The sequence below is a fragment of the Quercus robur genome, chromosome 8 (genome assembly GCF_932294415.1).
Source record: "Quercus robur chromosome 8, dhQueRobu3.1, whole genome shotgun sequence".
Taxonomy (NCBI): domain Eukaryota; kingdom Viridiplantae; phylum Streptophyta; class Magnoliopsida; order Fagales; family Fagaceae; genus Quercus; species Quercus robur.
The window spans coordinates 28,295,221-28,322,186 of NC_065541.1; the positions used below are offsets into that span (position 1 = coordinate 28,295,221).

At 35.7% G+C, this 26,966-nt stretch overlaps 1 protein-coding gene across 4 annotated transcripts; it reads right to left on the minus strand.

The window, feature by feature from the left end:
- Nucleotides 1–9,641: 9,641 nt before the first annotated feature.
- LOC126695113 (protein GRAVITROPIC IN THE LIGHT 1) lies at nucleotides 9,642–17,019 on the minus strand. Of its 4 annotated transcripts, none has more exons than XM_050391748.1 (3): nucleotides 17,001–17,019; nucleotides 16,214–16,340; nucleotides 9,642–11,311 (listed from the first exon to the last, which is right to left on the minus strand). In XM_050391748.1, the coding sequence occupies exon 3, from the start codon at nucleotides 11,309–11,311 to the stop codon at nucleotides 9,917–9,919; it is 1,395 nt and encodes a 464-aa protein (XP_050247705.1). In that variant the 5' UTR covers nucleotides 16,214–16,340; nucleotides 17,001–17,019; the 3' UTR covers nucleotides 9,642–9,916. The 4 variants fall into 4 exon arrangements, with proteins under 4 accessions (XP_050247705.1, XP_050247704.1, XP_050247703.1 ...); XM_050391747.1 differs by lacking the exon at nucleotides 17,001–17,019 and adding an exon at nucleotides 16,741–16,890; XM_050391746.1 differs by lacking the exon at nucleotides 17,001–17,019 and adding an exon at nucleotides 16,543–16,888.
- Between the last annotated feature and the right edge of the window lie 9,947 nt (nucleotides 17,020–26,966).

Genomic DNA, 26,966 nt, shown 5'->3' on the forward strand with positions numbered 1-26,966 from the left:
AATTTGATTAGGAATCCATAACCCTATAAAATATTATAAATAAATAAATATATATATATATATATATATATATTAGGGATTATATGTTACAATTTCAACTTGGTTTTTCATTCCTATATTATATTTTAAATAGTTTTTTTTTTTTTTTGGATTATTCTTCCAACACCACTCTGCTATACAATCTCTTGCATTGATTATGGTTCTTGGAGTGCCCTCAAAACAAAAAGTATGTAAAGTTTTCTTATCAAGTTTAATGTTAACATATATGAGAAATATTTTGGTCAATTAGAAAAAATTTGTTGAAATGTAAAAGGAAAAAGAATTAAAGAATGCACAATCTGAATAAATAAATAAATAATGACTGTATTAGGCAGAGGCTTTTGGAGATTGTTCTTTTTATTTTTGGAATTCTTTACGTTCATGTGTATGTATGTATTGAGTTTTATTGAATTGGAATTATCTTTGAAATTTTGGTTTTGAATGAATAATGAAAATGGCAAAAGAAGTATGTTCCAATATTTGGAGTCTTCTGTATATGTGTTGTTGTAGTTTAAACTTGGTATTTGAATTGTTAAATTGTTAATTCACTGTTTCATTGTTCATCTATTAATCATGAATAATAATATTGCTATTTACAACCATCATGATATGGTATCAATGATGTGATCATTCTGAATGCTTTCTTTTAGAGTTTAGATAGAGTCTATTTTATGATTAAAAAATTTACAATTAAAAGACTTTTGAAATTACTTTTTTTTTTTTTAAATTATTTGATACATTGGACCTTAAATGACTTCTATTAAACTTCATCCTTTATAGCATCATTAAAAAGAAAAATCATATAAATAGGTGTTAGGATATTATTTGGAACTATCATAATGGACTAATGTATTACATATGGTACAAATCTAACTGTAACATCCAATGTGTGGATACAATGGGTTTGGAGTCGCCACCTAGTTTTTGCAATGACCTAATAACCATATATATAACATCATCTCGAGGTAGGACCTTTTAATCTTACTACCAGAGATATGAGTTCGAAGGTGTTAGGTACCCAAAACCGCCCAACCCTAAGGTTGGCTTCCTATCATTTTGTCTTATGTCTTAACCCTATTAAAGGCATACTCAATATTTGTATCTAACTCACACACACACTAACATGCATCTAAACACACAACATGGCATCAATCATCCCTAACCATACATCTATCATGGCCTACCCTAGCATTCATCTAGCAAACAACCTATCATTCATCTAGCATACATGTCATGGCATCAAGGCATTTCATCACATCACAAACCCTAATCGTTGTATCATCATAGCCATCCAAGGCAAAAACATGGACATTAAGAGATCCAAACAAACATGTGATAAAGCACAACTCGTCAAACAAGCATGTTCACATCTATCATTAAACAAAATCCTACTCAAAGATGCATGTTCATGTGAATGCATGACCTACCTTTACTTACCTTGCAGCAACTCAGCACCTATGGCATTATGCATGAACATATGAATGCGTGATCACGACATTGAAATAAAGACAACACAAAACAAACTCTAATTCTAACATGTGAAAGGCAATCATCTAATTAATCATGTGAAACAAAAACTTTAAAAACACAAAAACATGGAAAAGAGTCTAAGCAGAAGTATACATGTGAAAGCAAAAGCAAAAATAGAAGAAAACAAAAATTAGGGTTTTTGGGCCGATTCATGCGTACGCATGAACAACCTTGCGTGTGCATAATCAAGCCTGCATACGCAGCCTTGATCATGTGCACATGGGTTTCTACACATAAACACTAAAAACACAGCAAATAGAGCAAAGTTCAAAACATATTTTCTAGCAACCTAACATGCTTAAGACATAAGGAAAACATAAACCTAGTCTAAACAAACATGTTATAAGCATAAACAAGGCAAAGAAACATATTAAAATGTAAACTAAAAGCAAAAATGAAAGAAAAGTTTAAAAAGAGAATACCTCAAAGCAAAAGCTCCTAGGCTTGATTTTTTATCGTTCCCCTCAGTCAAATCTATCACAAACTAATAAGAATGCGATTAGTAATCTTAAAATTCAAGGATCAAGGCTAGAAAAGACCCTAATCAAATAAAATTGACTTAAGAATGTTTTGTGAAAAAACTCCCTCTTTGATTCACTATATCTAGTAAATCTTTGTGTTTTCCCATGGGATTTCTGTGTGTGTTTGAAAGATACCATGTATGGCTATTTATATTATGAAAATGGGGGTTTGGAATGGCTCCTAAACGATGTGGGATTTATTCCAAACCCCAGTCTTTAGTGCAAAAAACTTGCCTTTCTGGTGCTTCTGAAACCTTACCTGCGTGCGTAGGCATGTTGCGTACGTAGGCTTAGGATTTTTTTTTTGCTTTTATTTTCCAAAAATATATTTTTAGCTCATTAAAAAGTTATATTTTCCATTTTAACATCTCTCAAGACAATTTGTAGTCTAATTGGGCCCTAAACCAACTTTGGGTCTTAGAATTTCAGCGTCATTTGGGAATGGAGGTCCAAGTTGTAAAGGGTACAAAATGCGGTTTCTACACTATGCTATAATAAAAAAATAAATAAAAAAACAGGCCTATGGTTATCTTCTCTTTGCAAAAAAAAAAAAAAAAGGTTAAATTCTCATTAATTGAGATAGTTCACTTTTAGGTAATATAGAAACACTATTAACTAAGTTTTAAAAAATTTAAAATTCTATTTCCAAAAATTTACAAAACATTAGATTTTATTTTAATTATTTTAATACTTTTATATTGTAAAAGAATAAAATTTATACATTACATACAATCATTACTTCAATTACCTTCTAAATGAGGGAGGATATGAGAATGCAATTTGTAGATCTACTATCTAGATAACATAGATTAGATTGGTGGTGGATGATAGATTTAATTGCAGTTGAGTATTGTGTGAAGTCATCACCATAGAATATCCCGCGCAGGGATGTGTTATGCAGAACCAATAATATAAAAGAAAAAGAATTTTTCCAAACCATTATATTGAACAAAAAATTACTTATTTTCATTCATTTTCAAGTTATACATTTTTTTTTAAAATCAAATCATAGACCTTTAGGGTATTCTAGCCTTTTACCCCTATTTTTTAAAATATTTGGCAATATGCCCTTGTTTTGAAACTATATAGGTTTGTGCCCCTATTTCAAAACTCGATTTTAGTAAAATCGAGTTTCAATGAAAAACTTGCTTGGTTTAAAATCGAGTTATGCCCGATCAAACTAAAAAAAAAAAAAAAAAAAAAAAAAAAAAAAAAAAAAAAATGCATGGAACTCAAGTTCATGGAGCTCGAATTCCATACCTATAGCAGCGTTCAGGGAACCCTATAGTGGCGTTTTAATGCCCTATAGTATAAGGATCGGCCCATACCAAGTTCAGGGAGCCCTATAGTGGCGTTTTAATGCCCTATAGTGGTATTTTCATGTAATTTTTTTTTATAAGTTTGATTGCCCTATACCAAGTTCAGGGAGCCCTATAACGGCATTTTAAAGCCCTATAGCGGCGTTTTAAATGGAACTCGAGCTCCATGAACTTGAGTTCCATACAATTTTTTATTTATTTATTTTTTTTTTTAGTTTGATCGGGCATAACTCGATTTTAAACCAAGCGAGTTTTTTATTGAAACTCAATTTTGAGAAAATTGAGTTTCAAAACAGGGGCACAGACCTATATATTTTCAAAACAAGGGCATATTGCCAAATATTTTTAAAAATAGAGCCTAGACCTTTAAGCAAAATAAATACTTTTAATTTTTATTTAATTATTTCATGTATCGCACGAGTTAACGACTAGTAATAATAATAATAATAGAACCCCATCCTTTCAAATTAAATCTAACCTCTGCAACAAGTCCAAAAAAACCACGTATCAAAATTGGACAACAATAGATTTTGGAGAGAAGTAATAGGTCCCCTTGATATTTTAATGTCGAAATTTCCCAACTTGTTCACCATTTTCTACTACAATACACAAAAATTGTACAACACAGATCATTTGCATAATTGCAACAAGATATTTCTCAAGACGAAAACAACAAGTGATGGAAATCCTCGAAAGTTGAAACAAATGCAGTCCTATCAGTTCAAATTTGTGTTAAAACAAGCTCCTCCTTACCTAGGGGTGTGCACGGTTCGGTAAGGGCGTTTTTTTCCCAAATTTATTGCCAAACCGATAGAGATCGGTTTTTTCATAATTGGAACCGATGCACACCGCCTAGGGTCAGTTTTCCGACCTATAGCAATGCGATTTTTTGCAGTGCAGTTTAGTCAGTTTGGTCGGTTTGAAATATGATTTTTAACATTTCAAGCCCAATATCAATATATCAACCTATTCAAGAAACCTATGCCAATAATTCATGAAACCTGTGCCAATTAATAATAAAAAAATTGGGCTTTCAAGCCCAATATCAATATATCAACCTGTTCAAGAAACCTGTGCCAAATAATTCATGAAACCTGTGCCAACCTAGTCAAAAATAAAACAGAAGCAAAAGAAAAGTCAAATTTAAAAATAAAATAAATAAAAAAAAAAAGTAAAAATGCCAAATAATATTTTTCTACATCCAGCCAACACACAAAAGCATATTCCAAAACCTGTGCAAAAAAGCTGTTCACATAATGATCCAAATTTTTCATTTCATTCACCATGAAAAAATATTTTGAAATTGCCTCAAAAAGAGTTCAACTCCCAAAATACTATCATCTAGCATATAATATCATTAGTGTCAATAACAACTAAACTGACAAGCATTATAACTGACAAGCATTAACTATAAGCAAGAGAGCATTATAAAACTACATGATATAAATTAACTAAACTGACTAAATAAATAAATAACTAAAAACTAACTAAATAAATTAACTGCACGGTAACGGTATAAATTAACTAAACTGACAAGAGGAATCATATGAAGTATAGTCCCCACAAGAGAGACACACTCTCTAGTCTCTTCTCAGAATCTCAAAGCAACACTCTCTGCTTTGTACAAACAAACATTAACGGCAGTTCTTCTACGCTTTCTATACTCTCCATCTCTAACTCACAACTTCCCTACTGAACAACAACAACTCACACGCATGCCTTTGTCCAATCTAAGAACCTACAACTACAAACACAATCTCTCTCACTCCGTTTCCCTTAAAACCAAAAGAAAGGGGCTGATGGCTTACTGTGGTTTGCTGCGAGCCCACAATGAGCTGCTGCTGCTGCGAGGCATGACTCAGGCCAGCAAGACTACGAGAAGCTAGAGGCGACTGGTGAGAGCAAGAGAGAGAGTTAAGGGTCCCCAGGTGCGAATAGAGTGAATTTATAGTGAGGTATGTCTGAAAACCTACATAAAACAGTGTCGTTTTGTGTGTGTGTGTGTGTGTGTTTTTCCTAATAATAACCCAATACAACGACATTTTAGTAAAAAAATTTAAAATTTTCGTATCCCTGATCTGAAAATATTTCTCTATGTTTGTTTGTATCAGTTCGGTTTGACTCTACTCGATGCATGCTTTACGTCTCCGATGTCCTCACCGCACCGGCACCGAAGCTCTGTTCGTGTTTCGATTGCCCACATTGACTCTGTCGGTCGGTGTCAATGGCGGTGCGGGAGGGTCGGTGCTGGTCGGTGTTGTCGGCTCCGGTGATGGTTTGCACACTCCTATCCTTACCAACTGCTTTTAAAATAAAGCGGGAAACATATTAGAGGCCGGAACAGTTTCTGTTACGTTTACAAACCCAATGCATAATAAAGTAAAATCAAAGTTTTGTGCAGTCCATAAAAATTTTGGGCAAAAATATTATTTTGGTCCTTACATTTTGAAGATATAGTCAATTTGATTCATACATTTTTGTAGCAATCAATTTGGTTCTTATTATTTTTAACTTGCAGTCAATTTGGTCCTTAATGTTAACTCACTAATAAAAATGCCTATATGACAAAGAGATTGTACAATTGGTTCACTCAACACTTACGTAGCAATAAAATAATAATAAATTTTAATTAACATCATAAAAATGCCACATAAGCATTTAAATAATTAAAACTCAATTCCAGCACCAAAAAAAATCTTTAAAAAATCTAAAAAACTCAACAATTAAAAAAGAGAAATCATCAAACTCGTCAAAAAGAAAAGAAAAAACTTAAAATTAAAATTAACATTATCTTTAAATAAGAAAGAGCACAAATATCCAGATCCTCTCTTCTACTGAATCCATCAAATTTCTCCAACACGACCCACTCTACAACAAAAACAAAAACCCCATTGTCCTCATCAAATAATTCAAATGCAATGTCGTTGTCCTTCTCCTACCCAAAGATCTCAAATGTTGACTTATGTTTTGGGTATTAATGTTTCTAGCGGCTCCAGGTTCTAATGTGGGTATTGGATATTGCATTAGAATATTGATTTTGAGTGTTAATGTTTCTGGGAATTCCAATTTGTTTAGTGAGTATTGGAGGTTTCCGGAGAGTATTGGATAAAGTTTAGATTTTGATGGATGTGTATCTTTCAACCTGAGGAGATTTCTCTATGATTCCCGATCTGCCATGGACAAGCCACCTCGAGCTCCATCTCCTTCGTCTACAGCTTAGTTCTTTTCTTTTTGATGAGTTTGATGAATTTCTTTTATTAATGGGATAATTACAGTAAACCCACATGTGATATGATTCGTTTTCACTTTGCCTACTCATGGTGTAAAACTTTACACTTTATTCACCTGAACTTCAATCCGTTACCCATCCGTTACTCACCTCTGTTAAAATCAGGGGTAAAAATGTATTTTACCTTCAATTGTATGTCTCTCTCCTCTAAAAACAAAAAATAACAGAAAAAACTCAAACAATCAAGATCAAAGGGAGGGTTTTGTAGCTTGGGTTCAAGAACACACTTTCTCTTGATATGAGCAGTCTTGAGCCAATCAATCCAAATAAAATTTTCATATTCGCACAAATCATAAAAAACATTTACAAAAATCCTACACTTGAAAGTGCTCTACTCTAATTGCACAAAAATCCTTTCAAACACTTCCAGTCATTCACAAAAATCATACACGGCTTCAAAACCCATACCCACCACACCTAGCAACACAAACACAGACCCACAAGAACTGACACTCAAAACCAAAACCAAAACCAACGACATCCTAATTTGAATCCCAACTCCAACCCCAACCCCAACAACAAGAGCAAGAAGAAGAAAGGTGGACCCATTTCCATGGATCACGTGCTTCTGGCATTCCAGGAGACCAAGGACGAGAGGGATCTCAAAATCTGAGCTCTGTCTACTCCATCTTCATAACTCTTCAAACCCGTAGCTTTTCTCGAAGGAGCTCTCCTCCGATTCCTAGTATCCAAAACCTCGCCTTTCTCAGCTTCTTTTACCTCTTTCAAAACCCTACCTCTCCGGCCCCGAATCTCTAAAACCTGTTCCACGGAAACTGTCTGGGTAGCTCGACGCCTAGGGTTCCGTCTAAGTTGGCTCTCATTGTGGCTAGAAATGATGTTGACAAGGATGGAAGTGTACTCGCCAATCTTGATAGAATCGCCATCGGAGAGATCATGAGGTGTGTTTGGTTGTAGCTTGGTTCCATTGAGGATAATGCCGTTTGAGGAGTCGAGGTCACGGAGGATCCATTTGGGCGACTTGGATCCGGATGAATAATTGATAGAGAGGTGGTTGGAAGAGATGCCGGAGTCTTTGATAGGGAGGTTCTCGCATATCCAAATTTGTGGGTTGATTACTTGGTTTGGGTTAATTCTTTGGTTGATTTTTATGGGTTGATTTGTTTGGTTTGGATTGATTTTTGTGTAGTTGGGTTTGTGTTTGTTATGGGTTGGGGAATGTTTAAGAGAATTTTAATTAATCTGGGTTTGAATATTTTTTTCTTTGGGACTGAATCTAGGTTTGTTGTTTGTTCCTCCAATTTGTTCTCATTGGAGTTCATGAGCAATGAAAAACCCTAACTTTTTTATTCTTGTTATATTTGTTTTTGTCTAAAAATGTGTTTTTCTAACGGCAAACGGAGAGGTGAGTTACAGAAGGCTAACAGAAGTAACTTTAGGTGGACAAAGTGTAAAATTTTAAATCACGGATAGGTAAAATGAAAACAAATCATACCACAGGTGAGTTTATTGTAATTATCCCTTTATTAATTGTTGTGTTTTAAAGGTTTTTTCTTGGTAATTTTTTTTGCCGACATGGACTTTCATGTGGCATTTTTTAATTGTTAATTAAAAAAATTAATTATTTTTTTACCACGTAAGCTTCTAGTGTGCCAATTGTACAATTTATTTGCCACGTAGACATTTTCTGTTAGTATGTTAACGGTAAAGACCAAATTGATTGCAAATTCAGAATAATAGAAACAAAATTGACTGCTACAAAAATGTAAGAACCAAATTAACAATAACCCCAAAATATATAAACCAAAATAATGTTTTCGTTGAACTTTATCAAACTTTTACACTTTATAAAAATGGATGAGTTTGGCAACCGATGTAAAAGTAAAGATACCACTGCCCATCTGGCAATGCATAGCCAAGCATATTATTGAAGGGGGGACCAAAAGTCACTAGACTTATTATTGATACACAATTCTCTGAATAGATACCCAAAAATAAACAAATTGGAATATCATATTTCCTAGAGAAAGAGGATGAGTTTGGCAACCCAAGTTAAGAAGATACCAGGCAGAAGATTGACAAAACACAGCCACAAAGCATATCCAAAGGGGACCTAAAGTCACTATAATTGTTGACACATGATACAAATAAATACCCAAAAGTAAATGAAGAAAAATATAAAAACAAAACATTTGTGGCACCTATGCATTAGGGGCATTTTCGGCATCCGGCTGATCTCTCGCAACATTTGTGGTTTCCAAGAGCAACTCCACGTGGTGTGGACAGACAGGAGATAATTGTCTATTTCGATTAGGGTCCGTTTGGATACAGTTGAAAACTGAAACTGAAAACTGAAAAACACTGTAGCAAAATAGTTTTTAAATGTGTAAATAGTACCGTGGGATCCATTTTTAATATTTTTTTCTGAATAAAGTGATTGTGGATCCCATGAACAGTGTACAAACAGTATATGCACAGTAAAATTTGTCTCCCGCACAGTACATAAACAGTACTTTTACTGTTCATTCGCTGTAAAAAAAAAAAAAAAAAAAAAAAAAATCTTGAAACGCAAACGTGCGTTTGGGAAGCGCAAAACGCGCTACCCAAACGCACTCTAAGTTTATGAACATACAAATACAATGTGCCCGTTTGGATTGCCCGTTTCCTGGCGTCTGCGTTTTTGTCCTACAGTTTTCTCTTTTTTTTTTTTTTTTTTTTTTTGGTTCAGCCCGCATTTGTTGACTTTTACACAGTGAACAGTGCATTCGTGCACTGTTCACGGACCCACAAATTCCACTTTTCAGCAACTTTTTCATTAAAAATGGGTCCCACAGCACTATTCACACATTTAAAAATTATTTTGCTACAGTGTTTTCAGTTTCAGTTTTCAGTTTCAGCAAAAATAAGCTCAATCCAAACGGACCCAATGTCTAGTAATCATAAAAACAAAAAACAGCTAGACAATCCCTGTCACTGGCCTAATATTAACAAAATTGGAGGGGATATGTCATTGAAAGAAAACAAAATATTACAAAGTATACAAAGATCCAAAAGGCTGTTCCCAACGCAACGGTCCACGCGGTTTCCTTTTCAGAATGGCCACAAAACAAAAAGGACAAAACGCCTAGATTAACAGTCCCCCACAACAACACACACACAGAGCAGGGCAAGCCATTTTACTCATCAAATGGCCTCCTGTTCAATATGTCATATTGTTTGTGTCGGGTCCAACATGTTGTATAAATCTCTCTAGATAGCTACTTACCATCTTGATTTGCAATTGGAGATATATAGACCTGGCCCTGTATAATAGTTCTATCGATCTGGAATCCTGGAATGGTTGAAAAAGCCACTTCTGGTTCGGATGAAAGGAACACTTCATCAGCTAAACATTCCATGTACACTTCTGAATATCGAGACCCCTTGTCGACTCGAAAGATTGATACATGTTCGAAAGAAAAGCCTAAGCAATGTAGGAGCCAAATCCGCTTTGCCATTTCAGTGAATGAAGCAAAGAATTGTGTGTTTGGAAATTCACCAGCATTTAAGAGGTTTCTTTCTCTAAGATTACCAAATATTAATGATTCCATCTTGGAAGTAATAAGTTTCAAGTACCTATTGCGGCAAAATTTAGCAAACTCTGAATTAGGCTTCATGGTAAGAAACTCCTTTGGTTTCACAGATTTCAATTCCATGAATTGCCTGAAAAATAACTCTCGATCCGGCTTCTCATCATGATCATCATCATCTGGTTCAGAGAAGTTTGGATAACCAAAATGGCTAAACATGACCTTGCAAACGTAGGACTCAAATGCGAAACATTTGTGATCATCTTTCCAATAAACCACACATGGTTCCATTGCATTTGCTATTCCATCAATATCCATCTCAGCAGCTTTCATCTCATCCAAAATCAACCTGACAAAGATTCGAATGGACTTAACTGTATGACGGAGAACTGTCATGAAATGGCTAGGATTTAAGCCTGATTTATGAAGATTGTCAAGCACAGATAATTGCCCACTTTGGTTTAATCTCTTCTCAAGTAACCTGTTCTGATTAATGGCTTCCTCCAACTTCTCTCTAAGAAATATAATTTCGGAGTCCTTGAGCCTGACCTGAGATTCCAGCTTCTTCCCCATGATTTCATAGGTTTTCAAAACACTCTTTAGCTCCTGAATTTCAGCCATAACCATTGCAGTCTCTGGTGAAGGTGAAGGATCGAACTGTTTCTTCAAGTAAACATGCTTCAATTCAGACAAGCTCTTCAACTCTGACACTACCAATTGATCAGCACTTTGAATCCCATAAGGATCATAAGGAGATTGAGCATGCTGTAACTGAGCATATGCAGCTTTAATAGATGAAACGCTAGCAAAAAGTGTGGCAAGAAGAGCTTCCAAGGCCACCTTATTATTCTCAACCTCTTCACCCTTCTCAAAAGATTGAGACAGACTATGACTAGCTGTCATAACCTTAACGTTACCAACATGTCCATGCCGATCTTCCTTAACCTTTTGCTGGGGCTTAACCTTGTGATTTCCATCTACTGGAGCAACTCCGGTTGCTGCCCGAAGGTGAAGAACTTTGGCAAAAGTGCGTGCCAATTTGCTCTTAGCAGGAGTCACAGCTGATGGTTTAACAGAATCCATCTGCAGGAATGACACAAATGATAGACAATGATGGTGAGACTTGCTGCTTTTGCAAAAATGACAATATATAAGTGAATCCCAACGTAAAAGTAATACAGTGGCAAGCAAAAAAGATTGAGCATGTTGAACAATAGAGAAAAGTAATATGCTTTAGCACTTAGACCGAGACCATTGATGGAAGATGGAATTTCCTTTCCTTTGTTCTTTCACCTTTATGATCAGTCTCCAGTTTGCTTTTAATGGAGAATGGAATTTTTCTTTTCTTCTTTTTAAGATTTTCCAATTTGCTTTCTTTTGAAAACAGTATATTTTGACGGAAAAATAGACAATACGAAATTCTTAAATATCAAATAATAAAAGTAATTTTAGTCACCTATAAAGCATGGATACAAGTAAGGGTATCACACAAAAAATGAACATGAACAGTGTGTACTATAAGATCAATTTTTGAAAAGTTATAATATAAGGATATGAATATGGCACTCCAAATAAAATATTTGTGCTTCCTAGTTTTAGAAGTGTGTGAAAGTGATCATAATTTATGTCTTAATAAAATATGAAAAACGTTATAAAAAAGGAAGAAAAAAAAAACTAAGTATTATTCCCCAATAAAAAATAAGTAGGAAAGTTTCAAAAACACAATCAAAAGACGCGCTTATAAATATCAATGTTCCAGGTACTTAGCTATTGAGCACTAGGCACCTTGGTTATGATGACACATTATTGCATAGTATCATATACAATAGAAACAAATAAAATTTCATGCAGGGTAAAAAGTAAGTAATTGAATGAATGAACTACTCCTTAAAGTTAAAAGACTAGTATTTCTTTCTCCCGTTTCTTTTGTTTTCTTGCCTAATATTCCATTTCTAGAGGGTATGAAGGGTACGTTTGGATACTGTTTATTTTGTTGAAAACTAAAAATAATATAACAAAATAATTTTTAAATGTGTAAAGAGTGTCGTGAAACCCATTTTTAATTAAAATTTTATTGAAAAAAAGAAGTTTGTGGGTTTCGTAAATAGTGCATGTGCCCACTGAACAATGCATAATTACGTGAAAATTGATTTCTCAACAAAAAAAAATGGCCAAAATGCCATATGCTCGGACCAGAAACGCAACGCAATTCAAACGGGTACGAAGTTGTTTAATATACTTCTTGCAGACTTTTTATGCTCATAAGACCTTGTAAGAGGATTCATCAAAGGCAATTTTAGTACCAAAAACGCTAAAAATAAAAAATAAAAAAATTTAAAAAAAAAAACCCACATCAAAGATGCTAAACTTAAAAAATTTTGACACTAAAGTAGTAAACTGCCGTCTCTGTCAATTTACTATTAAATATTTTTACCACTTAGCTACAGATTACATTAAACAGCTATCTCCAGCAGTTTAGAGTTGCTCGAAATTATATACACAAATAATATTATTTATTCAGTTCTCAACTTCTCATGCATATCTATCTCTTTTCTTTGTTTATCTCGTGCCTCTATTCTTTCACTTCTCTCTCTTTTCTTCTCCTCTCTACTCCATCTCTCTCTCTCCTTCTCCTCTCTACTCCATCTCTCTCTCTCTCTGTTACTCCTCTCACTAGTCACTACCGCTGCCTAGTCACTACCGCTGCCAAGGCATCTTTGATTTCCGCTCCAAATCGGCAAGTTTGAGATCGGCACATGGTGGCAGTAGAGATTGGTGTGCAGCATTGGCATGCAGTGGTTGTTGAGATCAGCGTTGGGGTTTTGGATTCGTGGGTTGCAGGTTGTTGAGATCGGTGGGTTATGGGTTTGGGTGTTTTGTGGTTGTGGAATGGTATTTGTGGGTAGAAAACCAGAAATTTTTTTGTATTATTTTAATATGTTGTATGTTAAAATAAAAATTGTAACGTTAAAATAGATACAATAACTTTTTGAATTACTAAAAATTCATATTTTTAGAACCTTTAACGTGAACGCAGGCATCATAATGTTTTTATATAGGAAAAAGACTAGTACACACTTTGTTTGTGAAAACACTCGGCCCAAAAATAATATCATGTTTTCAACTTTGAAATCGAAACTTCAAATCACATTTCAGTTGTTTTGGGCTGTACATTTTCACACAGCATATGCACTACCCATTTTAATAAAGGTCAGATGGGTCTTGGTCAGTGCCTCTCTCTCTCTCTCTCTCTCTCTCTCTCTCAAACATGTATGGGTCGGGTTTTTTTTTTTTTTTTGCTGAATAAAAAATAGGTAGAGAGGGGCGACCATTGTGGCAATCCTACTTGGGCGTGACCATAGTAGCACCCTACCCGCCAAGGTCTAGGCCCTGCTGAGGTGCAAGGGGATCGGTGAGCCATAGCTTCCCCAACCCCACAAGAGGCACTAGCGATCCTAGGCTGCCAAGGAAGGCAACCCCACGCAAGTCCATATTCGGACTCGAATATGGGACCTCACCCTTGGCGCAGCTCTTTGTGCATCACCTAACACCACTAGACCACATCACCTCGGTGGTGTATAGATCAGGTTATTATTTAAACCAAACATGATTGGCATCTTTCGGGTTATTATTAAGATAAATAATGCAAACTGTATGCAAAAAAATAACAAAAGGAACGGTTAAAAAAAGATTAAAAATCCAAATAATTTTTATTTTCTTTACCCTTACCGTGTACAGTACTTCCAAATTATTATTATTATTATTATTATTATTAACAATCAACGGTTTTAACTTATAATAGATCTGATGTCACTCTAAGCAAATCTTCTTCTACTTCAGGGTAAATCATATTGGCTTTTACTTTACAAAGCAAAATTTTTATCACTATTTTTATGAGAAATCTCTATTTTGAAATTGCTTATTTTTGGTAATTTATTTGTATAATGTGAGACAAAAAAAAAAAAAAGTAAAAGCTAGCTTATTTCAATAAAATTGAAAGTTAGATTATTTGAAATAAAATTGAGACAAAAAGTAATGTGAGACCCATAAATAATAATAAATATTAAATGAAAAAACTAACTTATATAAATAATGGATAGTGATAAAATGTCACAAGAATTATGTACATTTGAACGTGCAAAAGAGAAAATTTAATATTTATTATGATAAATTTTTCTTGAATTTACTTCTTATTGGATAATGATTATCGCAGAAGCATTCATATCAGTCTGTGTATAATAAAAAAATGTGTAAATCAAAAAATGAAAAGAGAGGATGGTGATAGCTATGTATGAAAAAAGAGTAACAATTAAAAAATAAGAAAAATTGATATTTTCATGAATGTAGTGTAAAATAAATAATCTAACATGATGTATTTTGAAAAATAAGTATGTAAAATAAAATAAAATAAGTAAATTGTTATAGTATTAAAATGTACATAAATTTTTGTAAATACATTATCTCACACAAACTTTTAACCATTATTACTCCACAAAATAATAGTAACATGCTTTCAAAAAAAATAATAGTAACATAATAATAAAAATTATGTTTGTATGCTATGCATCATAGGATTCCTAGAGTTTGCAATATAAAAGAGCAAGGAAAAGGAAAAAAGAGCAGGTCTAAAAAGTGGTCTGCAATATACATGGGACCCACAAAAGTGATGGATCCTTCACTCATCAATAAAATCTCATAATCATGAAATTGTTAAAATCATATATGGTATGGCCCTCCCAACACCAACACCAACACCACCAGTAGAACTCTGTAGTCTGCACAAATGAGATTTCGTCTATATCTAATCTAGCCCTAGCCTAGCATTGTCGTTCTTATCACAAACTGACCCACACATTCGGACACGCAACGCATCAATCCCTAAATTATTATAATATCTAACTCTTTTTGCTCTTTAAAAAACAATTCGCTCATTTTTACAACTACTCGGTGCAACACTGCAACTATTTGGTGTTTTTTTTTTTTTTTTTTTTTTGCTAAAAACTATTTGGTGTTGATGGAATAGTTTTATGAAAAATTATAGGATTATAATATTTTTTGAAAAGTTATAGGATCACAATCTATTATTATATATTTTCATATGAATCATATTTTTGCAAGCATACCACGTGCAACCAAGGGAGTTTTCAAAAGTATTGAATTAAAAAAATAAGAAAAAAATTAATAATTGAATTAAATGCAATGGAAAGGTCATAAAAGAAAAAGGTACAAGATGAAATTAGATATGATGTTTCCACCGCAAAAAATTAAATTTGATGTATTCTTTTTTCAAGTTTCTTTTTCTAACTTTCAGTCAAAAAGGATATGATGTACTTTTTTTTTTAATATTTAAGAGTTTATAAAAGAAATTATAGAAAGTAAATAAAAATATAAGTTTCCTAATATATATAATTTAATAAAAATTACAAAATATTTTCATTGTGAAAATCAACCATATAAAAAGAAAATAAAAAAAAAAAAAAAACAGAAAGATCTCTCTCTATATACTTTTTGAGAGAAAGATCTCTCTCGCAATATATATATATATATATAAAAAATAAATTTATTTATTTCTCCTATTCCAGAATGTTCAATCCCTTAAATCACTATCTAAAAAAAAAAAAAAAAAAAAGAATCCTTAAATCACCAGAAAATGAAAAGTGTTAAATCCCTTTCAGGGTGACACATTGCCAGCACAAGAAGCACCAACTGTGTGGTATGGCATGCAACACACTGGACAGAAACCTATGATATGGTCACCCACAATGATAAAACAAAACAACTCCGCTGGTCCAAACGTCATAGTTTTATTATTATGTTATTATTTTCTTAAAAATAATAAATTCAAACAAAAAAATAAATCCCAAAAAAAAAAAAAAAAAAAAGAGGAGAGAGAACCAGTAATAAGTAATAACACCTACTTTGACCGACCAATCAAAATTCAAAACCGTGGAAGAATAAATAAGTGCGAGAATTTATTTAGCATACCTTAAAATATCACGAGAATTTGAGCGAAAAGAAACAACTATGAACTTGTTATCTTCATAAAGAACGTAAATCTCAAGAAAACAGAGACACCCAAGCCAAGCGATCCTGAACGACGAAACGGCAACCTCTGCAACAACAAAAATCCATTAAACAATAATCAAATCACTTCAATACCCACACCACAAACCCATATAAAAACATAAGTATTTTTTTTACAAAACCCGAAAACATATATATCAAAAATTATCTAATTGAATCATAACAACAACAACAACAACAAAGAACCGTGAAGAAATTAAAACACGTCATTGAATTAGTTTTATACTTACAACAAAATAACGAAGAACCAAAAACAGAGAGAATTTCTTGTGAAAAGCACCAAAACTTTGGCTCTTAAAACTTAAAAGCAGAAGGAAAGCAACCCTGAGAAACCCTTAATATATATATATACTCAAAGACTCTCTACAAAAAAAAAAAACGCGTTCACAGAATTTCTTATGAAGATGTGAGAAGCAACGACCTTTTACCTCTTAACCCAAAAACCCTCTGAAAACCCTTTATATTTATATATCTAGACTATACATACTCTGATTCTCTACCCAAAATAAAACGATTTTTTTTTCTTTTTATATACGTTTCCAATATTTTGCTTTAACCGACTACAAGCCTTCTATAATTTAAACGGGCAATAAATAATGGCAAACCATCCAATCATGGAAATTATATTTATATATAATAATAAAAAAGAAATAAAGCTTGTTAAGAAGTTTCCGAAACTAACCCTCACCTTTACGAAGAAACTTCGTGTATTCTCATAAAAAATCTCTCTCCCTTTGACCCAAAAAAATGCCTTAATTAATAATAAAGAATATTATTATTATTATTATTATTTGTTTGAGATTTTGGCTTATGGAGTAGAGATTGAATTGAATTGGCCTTTCAAAGAGAGTGAAAATGAAAGCAATAATTAATAATAAAATAAAAGTTTGAGAGTATTGCACGGGACGGGAAAGAGAAAAAGACGAAATAGGACAAGGATTGATTAACATTGTAGAAGATGTGTCGTGTCAGACATGCGAGAGGTCCAGGACCCAGGTTCCTCTACCTCTAGCCTCCGTCACTTTCTATGACATTTTTCCTACTCATTGTGTTTTCTTTTTTGGATATATTACCTAGCCGTTGTGAGTTTTGGGATTGTAGTGTCGACAAGGGTAGTTCAGGCAATTTCATTTTTTTTGGCTGAATAATCAAATTAAATTGTTGCAAGCAAAATGTGTTGTACTTGTATAGTATTTGAAATTTTGTATTGTATCTGTGTGAAATGTGAATGCTGAGACCTCCGTGCAAGTAATGCGCATGTTCGAATCGTGGCAAATTCCGTGCTATTTTGGGCCTGAGGGTCCTATCCTCCACACACTTCACAACTAACTTTCAGGCGAATAAATAAATGATAAATTATGACTGGTGGATTGCTGAGATTTAGTTCAAGACTTCACTTTTCATCTCAGCCGTCCAATCAATCTAATTAAGGATGAAAAGAGAGTAATTTTTAAAGTTTTTACCCTTTTTTTTTTTTTTATATCTTCTCTTACCGAACAGTTTAGATCAAAATGCTCTCTTTTTTTTATTTTTTTATTTTGGTAAACTGGAAGTAATATTCAACTAACAAGGAAAGGAAAATTCAGGACAACGCCTGTTACACCAAGTACCATGACAATCAGCCTCAACAGAGGGGATTAAGCTCACGGGAGGAACAGAGTGAATAATAAAATCTAAAGATTGAGAATGGCCAGAATTAGCTAATCAGTCGGCGCATTTATTTGCCTCACGATAGACATGTTTAATACGAACTTGAAGGATCTGCAAAATCAAATTTTTGCAGTCTTCAAAAATAGGAGAGATCACTGAGTTTCGGTAAGAAGGATTGTTCAATGCATCAACCAAAGCCTTTGCATCCATCTCGACAATAACAGCTGGAATCTTCTTTTGAACGCACAACATCAAGCCATCACGGAGAGCCCAAACTTCCGCAGTGAAGCTGTTAGCATTCCCTAGTTTTCTTGTAAAGCCAGTCACCCAATTGCCCCTGCTATCTCTAATCAAACCACCCCCCTGTTGCCGATCCCAAAGCTGCAACCCAAGACCCATCAGTGTTGAGTTTCCACCACCCCTGATCTGGCTTCTCCCATCTGATTTGTTTAATAACCATCCGATTGTGCCACTTCGGTTGAGAAGCACACAAGAAAAATTCTAAGGCATGTAAGGCAATAGATTTGCATAAATTCGGGTTTACTCCCTTGTTAGTAAAGACGATATGGTTCCGCTGCTTCCAAACCAAGCAGAGAGTAAAAGAAAAGAGCACATACCAGGGGATGCCCACGCCATTCTGGGAAGACTTGAGCCTATAATTAGTGATTAACCATTCTCTGATGTCTTGGGAGAAAAAATTGGAGTACAAGCAGTGTGTTCCCATCTGGTACCATATGGGTTTAACCAAGCTACAATCCCGAAGGGCATGTAAGATAGATTTAGCTTCTGAGTGGCATAGAGGGCAGGTGGTTTCTAGAGGGATACCTCTGTTTGCTAAGCATTCCTTCACACCTATGCTCTTTTGCATGCACTTCCAAATAAACATTTGAATTCTAGGCAATGATGGAAGCTTCCAAATCCAAGAACCAGAGAAAGACTCATTGCCTAAAGAGTTAATGGCAAGGCTATAGGCACTCTTCATATCAAAATCCCCTCTAGGGGAGAACTTCCAAGCCATTTTATCATTGCACCTAGTCACAATAGGAATGGGGACAGCTTGAATGTCAGCTTTAACTTCAGGGGGTAGCTCAAAAGGGATATTAGACCAATCCCATCCGACTGGGGAGAGCACATCTTTGACTTGCAAGTTAACAGAGTCTTGCGGGAGCGGGCCTTGGATATGAGGCCTAATAGGACCAATGTTAGACCAACAATCAAACCAAAAATTTAGACAGCTTTCATGGCCTGGAATCCATTTTACTCCTTTTTTGAAGACTTCCTCGCCCCTTTTCATCCCTTTCCAAACCGGAGACATAGGGAGTTTCGCTTCATTCCTAGAATTAATTCTTTGTCTAGTGCAGTATTTAAACTTGAGAACCTTAGCCCATGGTGCATTCCTCTCTGTATGAAATCTCCAATTGAGCTTGGCTAGGAGAGCCATGTTTCTACCTTTAGCAGATTGCAAACCCAAACCTCCTGCCTCCTTTGGTTTTGTCACTTCAGCCCAATTAACCCAATGCATCTTCTTAGCATGATCCGTTGAGCTCCAAAGGAAATTCCTATTGACCCTGTCAATACCCTTAAGAATTTTACTAGGAAGAGGAGCATATTGCATCACATAGTTTGGGATGGTTGAGGAGGAGGCATGAATGAGAACCACTCGGCCAGCCATAGAGAGTAAGTTAGCTTTCCACCCTGCCAACTTTTTCTTGACTCTATCAAGGACGAAATCAAAATCATGCTTTCGGTCACCTGAATGCTTCAAGGGAAACCCCAGGTACTTGCCAAGGTTAGGGGTTGAGTAAAACCCAAGAATACCAGAGGGGATGTTTCTTTGATCCGGCTCTACATTGGGGGAGAAGAACACACGAGACTTGGCTTCGCTCACGCTCTGCCCAGATCTCAAGCAAAACTCATGAAGGACATCCTTTATGGCCTGACAGTTATCTGAATCTGCTCTAGCAAAAAGGACCAAGTCATCTGCGAAAAATAAGTGTGAGAAGGAAGGCCCACTCCTAGAAGCTTTCACTGGCAACCAAAGCTTGGCGTCACATTTCTCTTGAATCAAGTGACCTAGAAACTCCATACACAAAATGAAGAGGTAAGGCGACAGGGGGTCCCCTTGTCTAATACCTCGAGTGGGGCAAAAGGAGTCAAGGCAGCCACCATTAAAGAGAAGAGATGTCGACACTGAGGAAACGCAGCTCATAATAATATCAATAAGGTTCACAGGAAAGTTGAACTTGAGAAGCATTTCCCTAATGAAGCTCCATTCAATTTTGTCGTAAGCTTTTTCAAGGTCAATCTTGATAGCCATATACCCCTTGTTGCCTTTGGTTCTACCAATGGTATGAATCAACTCTTGAACAATAATAACATTATCGGCTCCTCTTCTACCTGGCACAAAAGTCGTTTGATAAGGCGAGACAAGTTGCTCCAAATGTGGTCTGATTCGAGCAACAATAATCTTGGAGATGATCTTGTAGATAATATTACAGAGACTAATTGGTCTATAATTTCCAATGGTTTTAGGGCCCTGGATTTTGGGAATGAGCACAATGAGGGTTTTGTTGAGATAATCGGGAAACTTTCTCTCAGTGAAAGCTCTCATAACTTCCTCCTTAACAGAATCCCCAACTACAAGCCAGAAACGTTGGAAGAAACCAGCATGAAGACCATCCGGACCCAGAGCCTTATACAGTTTCATGGACCATAAAGCATCTTTAATTTCTTCCATGGTGACCATGGCACCAATTGATGCCTTAGCTTGCTCAGTCAAATGAATTTGCCAGGAAACATCATGGCTGGGAACCCAAAAGGCTGCCTCAAGAGAAGTGGTGTACAGGGAAACAAAACCACTTCTAAAGTGCTCCATGACTTCACTCTCATCAGATAACCACAAACCCCTCTCATCTTTAACTGAGGCAATATGGTTCCTTTTCCTTCTAGCTAAGGCAGATACATGATAAAAAGCTGTATTGCGATCTCCCTGGACCAACCAGTTAATTCTGGATTTCAACATCCAAAGATCCCTCTCCTGATCTAACACAACCTCCAGATCCTGCTGCAGCTGGTTCTCAAGATTAATGAGGGAGGAGCTTGGATAGATGGAGAGAGCTTTTTGGGCACCATAGACTAGCCATGATTCTCCACTTCTTCTGGTGAATGTTCCCAAAATGATCCCTGTTCCAAATGGTAGCTTCCTTAGAAAAAACCTTAATAAACTCAGCTAAGTTCCTGTCCCTACTCCAGGCACTGGAAACTACATTGGGAAAGGATAGGTCCGACAACCAGAATTCTTGAAATCTGAAGGGTCTGTTGAGATGAACCCTTCTACCCGGAACGGTCTCCATTAGAACCAGGCAATGATTAGAATGGCAACGGGGCAGATGAGAAACTTTTGCATCAGGATAGAGAACACACCACTCCGGGTTCATGAAAAATCTATCAATTCTTTCCAAAATGAGATTGTTAATATCCCGTTTGTTAGTCCAGGTATACCTTGGACCATTAAAACCCATATCAATCATATTGCATAAATCTAAGCAATCTTTAAAGGCCAGAGACCGATTCACACTAACACCCCTGCCTCCAAATTTATCCTCTTGCACCAGAGGTTCATTAAAATCGCCCGCCATAATCCATGGCTTATTATGTAAATCTGCAACCTTACATAAATTGCTCTAGAGAACACATCTCTCTTCATTCCTAGGACTAGCATAAATAGCAGAGAAAATCCAGGAGAGATTTGAGGCACGTACCATTACTTCTACGTGAATTTCCTGCTCAGTTTTAGCTAGCTCCTGAATCACCACTTGATCCTCGTTCCACAGCAACCACAACCCACCAGTGAAACCAATTGTCTCCGTATGAATGGCTCCATCAAAAGGCAGCCTATCTGTGATTTCCTTGGCTTTGCTACCACCCAATTTAGTCTCCATCACTACAAAAATAGCCGGATCATGCCGCCGAGTTAACTCATGAACATATGTCTGGAAAGCGGGTTTTAACACTCCTCTACTATTCCAAATTAGAATATTCATGGTAACAATTAACAGAAATGGAGACAACAAATCAATCGTAAGGAGGGACTCCATTCCCTTCCTCCGATACCATGCAATCAATTCCCAAGTCTTCATAAATTGATCCATCTCCAAAGCGAGGACTTGAGAAACCCCCAGCATTTCCTTCCCCAACACCCGCACATGTGGCTATACTATGATCAACGGCGCTGGATTGAAGGGTGTTGAGATCACCTTCTACATTCTCACAGTTGGTGATTAAAGCTCCGAAACGCACGACGCCAGCTTGCCTGTCACCTGGTGGGTCGATCCAATCGCTCCTCTGCTCAAAACTCTCACAGGATGAAGCCGTGAACCTGAAAGAAGGATCCAGGCCAGCTGACGACTCCCTAGACCGTGTATGGGCATGGGAAGGAGATGGGGCTGCGAGTTTGGCATTTGAGAATTTTTCCCCCATGTTGCCGTTGCTGGTAATGTGTGAAGGAGGATGTACTCCTCTGGCAAGGGCTTTTTTCCCTTTAACAGAGGAGGGGTGCTTTTTAGGGGCTTGGGCTTGAGATTTCAGGCTTTTTGAAGGCCCAATACCTAAGTGAAAGTCACCAGTCTCTTTTGCCAACAAGGAGCTACCCGTTGGGTCCATTTTGGAGTTATCTATTTGGTCCATGAGGCCCAGGCCAGAATTTTTGGGTGACCAGAATGCTTCCGTCCTTTTGGTGTGGTCCTTAGCGCCATGCAAAGAGCCCCTGCGTAGCATGCTCTGAGAATGGTCAGTACTATTAGACGACATGCCTCTCCAATCCAGATTTTTCGGAGGTAGTTGGGCAGCACCAGCCCGGCTAGAAATTTCAGTATGCTCTGTACTGAAATTTGGTTTTGTTCCCTTCCGCCCATTTGTCCTTCTACTCACCACCATCCACGGTCCATACTGACCATCCACCTCCGTGGCTTCTCTCACCTCAGTCCTTTCCCTATTGACCGTTACGGAATGACTATCATACAGCTCACATAATGTAGCATCTCGGCCAGCCAACACCTCCTCTTCTGAAACCACCTGCTCTTTCCCCTTATGAATGGTGTAGGGGCATGCTTCCACCTTGTGCCTAAGTCTACCACAGGAAAAACATAAGCTTTGTATGCCCTCATAGGTCACAGCTTGCTCAAACCGTCCAATAAGGATGGTGTTCACCAAAGGTTTATTAATATCAATTTGAATGCACAATCTAGCATATTTGCCACGAGCCTCCATGGCCGTATGGGAATCTATTCTCAGAACCTTGCCAATGGACTCTCCAATCTGCTTTAGCACCTCTGCTTCATACAGCTCAAAGGGAAGTTCACATAGACGAATCCAAACTGCAATGAGGGAGACATTCGTCGTTGAAGGCTTAAAGAAAGGTTCCCATGGTCTAATAGAAAGAAAATGGTCACCCAAGAACCATGGCCCTCTCCTTAAGACATTATCCAGATCTTCCTTGGCAAAAAATCTAACCAGAAAAAATCCATACCCAAGATCCACACAATCCATCCTAGTCGATGGTCTCCACATTTGGTTAAGCTTGGTATGCATGTAGGTGAGGCTGATTGTTCTTCCAACCAGCTCGACTATAATAGCTTTCGACAATGGACCTCTAATGCGCCGTTTTGTTTCCTTCGTCAGTTTGACAGTGAACCATCCTTCTGGAATCCGATCGTTAGACTCGCTACCCTCACCATCAGAGAACTCATCCTCCTCCATAAGACTCTCAAAGTCAAAAGCATTCACATAAGCCCCTGGCATTTCACCCACAAGCTTCTCCTTGAAGGAGGCTTTGGCAAAGGAGCTAGTATTTTGCTGCCCCGGAGCTGGAGAGCTTTCCCTTGAGCTAACATTAAACTCTGCGTGATGATAGTCCTTCACCTTCTTGTTGCTCCGAGCCAATTCTGCCTCTTCCTCTCTAGAGAGCGTGCGTGGTTGCATTCCTAGAGAGCTTTTTTCCCTACAAGCATTACTCCAGGCTCTCATAGACCCCACATCACATGTAAAACCCATCATCTATGTGAAAGACTTTGCTCCGAGACTATCTTTTCTTTTTTCTTTTTTTTTATCTATAATCCTTATACTGTTTGATTTGAGAGGAAAAGGAGGAAAATGAAGAGAATTTTTACTTTTTTTTTTCCAGCTATTTAGATAGCACAAGAGAAAAGAGAGTGAGTTAATATTGTTAAGAAACCTATCACTTGAGCCCACATTTTTCCCTTCTCCCTTATTTGTTTTCTCTTCTCTTCTATTCCCTTCCCTTAAACCAAACATAGGGTAAGTGTGTATCGTTGGGTTATTTGTGAGGGGATGAAAAATGGAGAGGAGAAAATAAGGGAAATTTTGAATAATGAGGTTATTTGGTTGGGAGGAGAAGAGATGAGTGATTTTGGTTGGGCTCGAGTATTTTCTCCCTAAACCCACCATTTTAAGATGTTTTAGTTTGCCCATTTGTCCTTCTCCTCCCTTCTCAATGTAGGGTTCTTCTCTTTTTTATTTTCCTTTTTTTTTTCAGAGTTTTACATTCAACTTTTTTTCTTATAAACTATTAATTTGTTTTTTTATGTAACAAGAGCATCAAAGTAAATTTATACAAATATTTTATATCATCTTATTTGTTCTCAACCAAACAAAAAAAAATTATATCTCTCCACTTTTCCATCCTCCAACCAAAAAACTAAATCTCTTCTATCCCCCCCCCCCTCAACTTTCCATCATCGCACTATTTTATATCTCCTAATTTTCCATTCCCCCAACTAAACAAAGCCTAAGTATTGTATGGGATTTCAGTCCTCAAGCAACAGTGTATCATCGTTGAGTTTGGGTGTCAATTGTTATATTAAATAGTGATATCAAATTGAAAAAGGTTTGAGTATATTTTGTCCTTAAAGTTTGAGGTTGTTTTTATTTTAATTTTTTACATTATAAAATTTTCATTTTGACCCTTTATCTTCATGTTTGATTCTATTTTCATATTGACCATACTGTTCGTTTCTGATGATGCCAAAAAATTGTCAATGAGTTGCACAGCCCTCACATGCTATAAACAAAACCTATGAGACAAAAACAAAAGAAAACCCTACAGAGAGTACCGGTGTAGTACCGGCCAAATACCCTTTAAAGGATAAGTTAGACAAAATTTCTAAAACTCTAGAGTGCCAGAGATGGGAAAAATTACGCATACCTTGGTTTGTGAGGAATTTGGTATAGAGCTGACCTCTATTTCTTGATAGAGAAGGTAGTTCCTTGTAGAGAAGATCCTCTTCAGTGCTCATATATCGTGAGATTTTTTTCTTGTAAGGATTCCTCTAATTATGGTTGAGTGTGAGATGCAAGACATTTCCATATTAGGTTCCTTGGAGAACACTTAGGCCACGTGGCTTTGTACCCGTCTCCCTCGTGTCCGTCCGTCTAGTTGGAATTCGTCCACTATGAAGAGTCCGACCATCTTTCTGCCTTTCCATCCAAGACACGATTTCCTTCTATCAGTTCTTTGATTGTTATGCCATTTAGACCGTCTCTTTTGGCAACACCGTCACTTATGACTAACTCTGTTGATTGGATCCTTCTGCCTTGGGATTTATCCCTATCAGCTTCTATTAGTAATCTAATCGTCCATGGTTTTTCCTACAACAATAAAATTCCTACATTCCATAGCATTTTTAGAAAATTTTGAAATGTAAACAGTTTCAAACTTTAAAAAACAAAAATGTACTTTAGTCATTAAAAAACTAGTTTTGTTGCTTTCCATTATATTTAGGCATTTGTTATTGGGTACCCAATAGCATCCGTTAAGGCTACATTAAATATAAAAATACCCTTACTTTTTTTGGGATCGAGAGTATGAAAAGTTCATGTGTGTGTCAGAAAAACATTGAAAAGTGACGACAGCAGATTGTATTAAATGGTTTCTTATCGAATGTTCTAGGGTACTCGTTAATGAATGTCAACCATTACATTTAAAAGTGATATAAGATTAAATAAAAAATATATTTGTAATATTGAGCAATAAGTGAATTTGATATTAATGGTACATTTGGTATACTAACCATTTGGTTGGAGGGGTGGAAAAGTGGAAGATAGAAAATAGGAAAGGGATAGAAAAAATGAATTTGTATAAATTTACTCATATGCTCTTATTACAAAATGATAGAGAATTAAAACAAAAAAGTGTCAATCACCCAAAAAAATTTTTTTTTTTTTAAATTCACGTATAGTTAAACAACAACAACAACAACAACAAAAAAAAGGAACACAATCTATATAATGCCCAAAAAAAGAAGAAGTGAAAAAGCAACCAGGTCCACGCCCAAGAAAGAAAAAAAAAAGTGAAAAAGCAACAGCAAGTCCACGTGTAAACTTGTGAAAGGATGAGGAATAGTTCAGTCATTGACTACAACTATTTTTCTTCCCTTTATTTTCTCCCCAAATTGGGGAGATAAAATTTTGGTAGGTTAGGGAAGAAAATACCTGAACCCTACCAATTTTCCATCCTCCCCTTCTCTCCAAAAAAAAAATTCATAAAATAAGTTTTTTCTCCACTTTCTCTCTCCTATTTCAACCATAACCAAACATACCATTAATTACTAGAAATAAAAGATATTGTAATAAAATAATCGAATAAATATTCCTATTCATAATGAAATAACTAGAGTAGAATTCTATCTTGTATCAAAAAAAAAAAAAAAAAAAACTATTCATGTCCAGAAATTTGGTTATTATATATGGAAAGTTTGTAAAAGGTAATGCATATGGAAAGTTTATATTTTTGAAAATATATTAATTTTTAAAATTGCTACATTTTATTAATGAATAAATATTACCATATTAGATTGGAATTTTTATTATTATTTTCAAAAAATAACTATCCTTTATAATAAAGATGCAACCAAATAACTAATTTTTTAAAGTTTTTTATAATAAAAAAAATTAAGTTAAAATAACTAAATAGTTATTACATATGAAA